Here is a 7,101-nt window from a genome sequence, read left to right on the forward strand (position 1 = left end):
ATATACGGCGGACCGTCTGCCCTTAGGGGGCGGACTGTCCGCGAGATCGGACATCTGAACCTCTGCAGTGTTCGGACATCCGATCTTGCGGATAGTCCGGCCACCAAGGGCGGACAGTCCGCCTCAGGCCCGTATGGGGTTCTATTGGGCTCATGCTATTAACCGAGGCGGTTCTTCATAATGCGTCCGCCTCTGAAAATAGGGGTATTAACAGAGACAGTTATCTTAATGGTGACCGCCTCGGTTAATCAATTTTGTGAGGCGGTTTCTTTAACCGCCTCGGTTAATAAAAAATGACCGCCTCGGTTAATGCTGGGCATTAACAGAAGCGGTTTTTTTTTCTGCCTGCCTTGAGGGGTTTTCAAAAGGCCTTTGTAGTAGTGTTGTGCAAGGACGTTTATGCACTCATGGGTCGTTACTCCAAAAGAAAATTAGAAAAGGTACACTGCGACCTTCTTAGAGATAGAATTCTTATGGATTATTATTCTTTGAGGGTACATGAAAGTATGTAACTATAGCTGCAATTTTTGCATCATAGAACAAATTAAAGGATTAAAGGGTGTATGGCGTGCATATTGGCTCGTGAGGTAATAGGCCCTAGTTAGCAGCTTGTGTGCTTGGAGTTGCCTCGACATGCATCCGGGCGTCTAGACCATGTTGACGGCTGGGCTGTGGTGGCTCATCGCTTCGGCCTTGCAGCTCCTGGGCACCGCCATCTCTGTGACAGGGTGCAGGTTGACGACGTGCTCCTCTGCTCCAGCCGGCAGCTTCCCAGCCACCTTACCCTCCAGGACCGAAGGTGTCTTGTTCATGTAGAACATGTAGAGCCCCATCTGGACAATGCCGAAGGTGAACCCAAGGACGTTTGGAAGCTGCGGATATATCATAATTTTTGTTTAGTCGGTCAGTATCATCAGTAAGATTCATCGTCAACTCACAAAATTCAATGACTAAATAAAGAAAGTCCAAACAGATTGCGTATGTGAGTAGCAACTGGTTACCGCGACATATTTGTCCTTGATGAGGAGGCCGTAGAGGAACCAGACGATGGCGCTGAGGGTGAGCGAGAGCGAGAGGGAGAAGGGCATGTACTCCACGCTCCTCGTCTGAATCACGCGCTTCTTCACGAGCAAAAACGCATGCGCAATGGCCATTAGCACGAGCTAGCTAGTAGGTCATCACCATGGCACAACAGGGCAGTGTCAAAAGTATAGCTAAGGGTACACAAAATAATTAACTCACGATGATGCTGAGCGGCGCGACAAAGACGCTAACGGAGAAGGCGACGCAGATCCAGCCGAGCGTGACGATGCGCTTGTCGCCCTTGAAGAGGAGCAGGGTAAAGAGGAGGATGGCCCCGAAGAAGCCGACATTGAGGCCAAGCATGATCTTTGCAGTGAACCACTTAGCTTTCTTGTCAGCGTAGACGAAGTACATGACTATGTAGATACTCTCAATAACGATGCCGGCTGCATTGATGGTGATGAGGAGGAACTCGTTGGACTTGATCACCGCGTAGAAGATCCACAGCATCGCGCTGAACAGCGCCACCACATAGGGAACCGACTGGAAACCCTCGGTGGACTTGCTCTTGTAGATGCGGTAGAATGTCGGGCTGATTATACAAATTCAAAGAATGCAAATACATTTAATTTAATTTTAAATATCTGTTTCAAATGAATAGCAATGTTCAGTGAACATAAGAGGTGAGAATTTAGTGAGTCACTTACATTGGGGCCAGGAAGGTCGTGAAGGAGATGATGTTGCCTGCAATACACAAAAAGACGCCACGAATCAGACGTTTGCAAAAGTTGGGAAAACAGCCCAAAGCTGGGATAAGATGTGATGAGGTGACACGTTACATCTTGGGTCTAAATTGCCTCCTTTTGAGAGCAAAGATTGACGAGGCTTTATTTTTGTTTTTTTCTGCTAGACGAGCTCTAGTGCACTATGACACATCAACGTTGCTACCCAGTAGCAGCAGTGACATCACCGAAAAGGCCTATAAGTAGTCTAGCTCACTTAGAGGCAGGATAGATGCATGCTTCGAAAGGACCTATGCTAGCTAGACATGTATATGATAAGAAATGAGTTTTAAAAAAAGAAGAAGAAATGTGTAAGCTAACAAAAGCATCAATCAAGCGTGACAAAGGTGATAAAATTTAGTGATCTATGCTTAATGTGGTGCCACTAATTAAGTGACTATGATAAGTTTATGACCCCAAGAAACATCTCATTTTTGGAAAAGGTTTGAAAGGTAGCGCAAGCTCGACTACACATACAATTGATTCAATGACACCACCGAAGTGCAACTCCCACTAAGTAACTTCGATGTACTATATCATGCACTAGCAACTAATACGAAATGATAAGATGTTTCCTAAAACACAGTTATAGCAATTTGGAAAGTGCAAACGAGTAGGACAGAATTGAAAGGATGAATATATGTGCGATATGCAGCTCTTGTTTTGTGAAAAGGACACGTAATTTTACCTAGAAGGCCGAAGGCGAATGCCCAGGGATGCTGCAGAGATAAACCAGCTGCCATTGTGATAAGTGGACCTTAAAATGAGATGCTGGGCAAGAGCTTTCAAAGTTCCAACACAAACTGTTTGGTACTTCTCTTCCTCTTTAACCCTTGGCCCCTGCAGAAGGCAGGGAGAGCTCTGAGGAGGAGTTTCCTGTGTTGGCTGAAACTCTTGCAATGATAGGCAGGCTGTGGGGGGCTTTATATAGGCACGAGGTGGCACGCATGCCTTGGTCACCTGTTATGTCATTGTGTACAAGTGCTCTCCAATTACATATGCAACAGAGAACAAGTCAGGGAATTATATGCTAAGATCTTGTTCACTAGCTTAATTCTGGTGGAAAGGTTCCTGGCCATGAATAGTTAAGGTTTATAAATATTGTTCAATATTAATAGAGACAATCATGACCAATCCAGAAGGCAGCAGCTTTGTTGTGCACCTTTAATTTAGTCTATAATACATGGGTTAGTGCAAGGTTGTACGGTACATACAATTTGTTGTGAGGGGCCCATGGATCTCTCCAGCCAGCTTCGCACTCGATCTCTAGGGAGGGATAAGAGACAACAGCAAAATCACATGAGATCTTACAACCGCAGGATTTTGGAGACATCTTTACTTAATTTAGTTGCCATTATACTACTGAGCAATATCCTGCAAATGTAAAAATAATAATTCCTGTTTTTTCTCGCTACACATGGTACAAGATGAAAAATGATTGATACATATTCACTGAGTTTAATTATAAATTTCATGAACTGAGTTTTTCTAAAACTTGATGGGATACTTCCAGCATTTCATTTTATACGCGTGCGCCCATGCATTCTAAGAGCCCAACATATAAAATCATCAATTAGCAATTAACCTCACATGATATAATTTTGTTGTTATATGAAAATAAATAATATCATTTTATTCAAACTCAACATTAATTTTCTTATGGTTATGATTTTGTTGCTACAAACATTATAGTATAAGATAAACCAATAGTGAAAAACTTGTTTTTGAGACCGTGCCAAGTCAAACTTAACTATGTCATCTTTTAATAGATGAAGTACTACATAATACGTATCATGATTCATAACTGTGATCGTTATGTGTACTTCAAGAAAATCTGCAGCCAATCTTGAAATTCATCTACAGCTTACAAAACCTCATTTCTTTTCAGCTGTATTGAATTAAAGTGTCAGGTGGTACTTATGAGTGTCTGTACTGTACTGGTAAACGTAATTCAACTACATTAGATCCATATGTCGGCAAGCATGGATAGTTTGGAAATGCCTGTTTCTTTCAATAAATCAATAATATTTTCCTTTCCTACCATATATAGATGCAGTTAGTGGACATAAAGATAGCTTTCCCCCGCCCCTGCTTTTCTTTGCTTGTGTATACTGTTTTGCGTTTCTAATCAACTCAATGATGGCACACTATAGTCATAGCTCTCATAGGCATACTTAACATACTAAGGACTCTGTGCTCCTAAATAAAATCCAATACAAACAATAATGACTTGTAAATGAAATCGTCAGCTCCCTCATGTTCTAAATATCGAAGTCGTGAAATCTGTCTACTTTAAACATTTTTATTTCACCATTATTTTTTGAAAATTATTTTTTATATATAAAAGTTTCCTCTGATCAAATGAAGCTAAGTGGCGGCAAAACACTTGTTTATTTATCAAATGAAACATGTTTACAAAAACCATTATACGTTAATTTTAGCCACACATTGTGAAACAGTAGTTGTGGGAGAAGTTTCAGCTTAAAGTCCCAGCAATGTTCAAATAATCCATTTCCCCAGTAGTCACGGTAGCCTCTGATGAACATCTGGAGACCCGTGTGTCTGGCTCCTAACATTATTATTGGCGGCAAACTAAAGCCGTTGATGACAAATGGGACTCGCGGTAGCAAAGAGTGGTTTCAAATGGCTCTCTTTAGGAAAGCTGGTAGCTAGATGTGGTCTGGACCACTGAAATTTCATCTCCTTTGCATGCATAACATCATGATAATAATGTAAGTTGTTTGTAGACGCGTCCTTCACATATGCCACAATTGGGCGAACAAGGGCTTGATTGACCATGTACCTATCCATGCACCTTCATTTAATTTCATCATTAGTTCTTTTTATGTTGCACGTGCCTTAATTATTCTTTTCTATCATGTTTCGTCTTGTCCAAATGTGGTCAATATCTAGGATTGTATTTTGTAAATTGATTAAATTATTATATATCACCACCAATTAGTCATGTATTATATACAGCACAATTTTTTTTATACCAAGCTGCTTCAAATTTGATGTCAGCATCCCTCCGTCCCAAATGATAGATTCTTTTTTATTTTCTAGGTACATTATTCTTGCTATAAACCTAAGTATACATTGGCTTATACATAGTAAAAACTATGTATCCAAATTAAAAAAGTTAAAATAATTTATAATTTGAAACAAAGGGAGTATTTGGTTGTGCGTATAATGTTATCATTAATCCTTCAACAAGGTTTGGCTGGTGATCATGAAGAGTCCGTTAAGAATGTGAAGCAAGTTTGGACTTCTCCCAACTCAAACATAGTAAATATAGGCCAAAAAGAATATGTCTTCAAAATTTCCTTTGATTATTAAATAATTGTGGTTTTGTTTTCCAGGTTTGCTTGCTTATCGGTAGGGTCGATGATAATATGCATGGTTACACAATTAACATATCAACATAGCATGTGCGAGAAAAATGAAAAGGATTTTGGTCCGGTGGCTGCTCAGTGTTGGGTTATATGGCAATGCGATAAAGATATTTTAAAAAAAAAAATATTTCAGCTCTTATTCAGGCATTGTTAACAGAAAACTATTGGCTGAGGTTGTAGCTAGAGAGATTGTTGCAAAAAGAGGAATACAAGCCAAGCATTTGGAGGTGGAGGTCATCTTCGCCAAAAAAAATTGTGATGACTTAGTGAAAGGCTATACGTGATGTACACGATGACACTGACTGTTTATCAAGTGTCTTTTTATTTATCTTTTTCTCTATTTTATCTGCCGATTGGTTGCATGCTGTGATAATGAAGAAAATGCAAAAAAACAAAAAAAAACAAAAGGAATCACTTCAGGATGTCTGACAAAACTGTAGAACGACACTTTAAAGGAAAACTATAACTCCCTGGGAAAATGTTGCCATTATGATTACGGAATCGTTGATCAATACAAGCAGTCAAAAGGCTACATATGTATAGACTAACATACACCGTCCAAGTGTTTGTATGGTTGAGACCGATTCCACGCCCAAGGCCTCAAATCTTTTATTTCCTCCTTTTTATTCAGTTGAATAATGAATACTATACTATGCCGGTATAGGTTCACTATAGTAGTTTGGCGAGTCATCATGACTAAAAGAATCTTCCTTCAAACAAAAGAAAATTAACCAGCTTATTAAATGATGATCATTCCAGAGTTTCCAGCAACAGATGCTTCGTCAGAAGATTCTTATGACACTGATGGGGAGCGAATATTCTGGTTTAGCTAGCGATGAACACGCATAGCTAATCAAATGGTCACAGGAAAAGGAACTTTCTGTCGGTAGAGTCCACACCTTTGTTCTTTTGCGAACACGCTGTAGTTTATTTACAGTAACTAGGTTTATTTACCAAAACCGCAACAGGATCCCAGATTTAATTTATTTCCTGTAAAGAACTTTTGCTTACAAGATCTCTGTGAATGGTCACTTTCACTGCTACCATGTTTCCCCGGACCACGATCTTGTGCGCACTAAATAGGATATAAGCACTCTTTATTTTCTTTTATCCTTGTGATGTGAACATGGCACTCTTTATCTTCTTTACGTATTAATTATTAGTCCTTTTCTCTTTCACTTTTCTTTCGCAAACATTTTGGAGCTTTCAGTGTCTATCACGCGAAGACAATATATTGACCTAATTAAAGGCTGGCCTCATTCCCTTAGTCCCTTGTAAAGAGGAAAAGAAGGCTAGCTCGATAACCTTACTGATGGTGTTAATTTAATCTGTAACAGAAAATAAGCATCCCAGAATGGGAGGCAGAGAATGCATCCAATCTTTTGTAATGCCCACAGTCAGTTTTATGGGCAAATGAGCAGCCCATGATCAGTTTATAAACGTACTATTAGCTAGGGACGAAAAGTTCGCTTAGTTTGAGGTAAAGTTGTACTCGGCACTGTCCCACAAAAAAGTTGTAGGGGAAGCTAATGAAATAGAAAGTGTCCTGCATATATAGTGCAAAAATGATTGAACCATGATATTTTTGTTAAATGAGAGATAATGAACCTGTTTCTCATTGCTTTCCACAAAGGTGGGCCAAATGTAAGCTCCTAGTTGATATTTACTAGCTAAAACTTTGAGCACCTATGTTGTATTTAATAGCTAATTAAGAACAAGAGCTAAATCAAATGGTTGGGTATGAAAAAAAGGGGGGGAAATCGCCCGTGTTTTCACACCCAAAAATTTTTATGGCCTATCTTTGAAAAGTGACCAAATGATATTTGCATCAAAGCAGGTTATATAGATAGATAATACATGTAAATTCATCACTTGTATTGAGATGTGCAGTGCAACTAGTACAT

At 39.6% G+C, this 7,101-nt stretch overlaps 1 protein-coding gene across 2 annotated transcripts; it reads right to left on the bottom strand.

The window, feature by feature from the left end:
- Nucleotides 1-431: 431 nt before the first annotated feature.
- On the bottom strand, nt 432-2,719 carry LOC120699447 (bidirectional sugar transporter SWEET13-like). Of its 2 annotated transcripts, XM_039983447.1 has the most exons (6): nt 2,494-2,719; nt 1,731-1,767; nt 1,243-1,615; nt 1,002-1,121; nt 640-872; nt 454-574 (listed from the first exon to the last, which is right to left on the bottom strand). In XM_039983447.1, the coding sequence occupies exons 1-5, from the start codon at nt 2,546-2,548 to the stop codon at nt 648-650; spliced, it is 810 nt and encodes a 269-aa protein (XP_039839381.1). In that variant the 5' UTR covers nt 2,549-2,719; the 3' UTR covers nt 454-574; nt 640-647. The 2 variants fall into 2 exon arrangements, with proteins under 2 accessions (XP_039839380.1, XP_039839381.1); XM_039983446.1 differs by having other exon boundaries at nt 432-872.
- Between the last annotated feature and the right edge of the window lie 4,382 nt (nt 2,720-7,101).

The sequence above is a fragment of the Panicum virgatum genome, chromosome 3K (assembly GCF_016808335.1).
Source record: "Panicum virgatum strain AP13 chromosome 3K, P.virgatum_v5, whole genome shotgun sequence".
Taxonomy (NCBI): Eukaryota; Viridiplantae; Streptophyta; class Magnoliopsida; order Poales; family Poaceae; genus Panicum; species Panicum virgatum.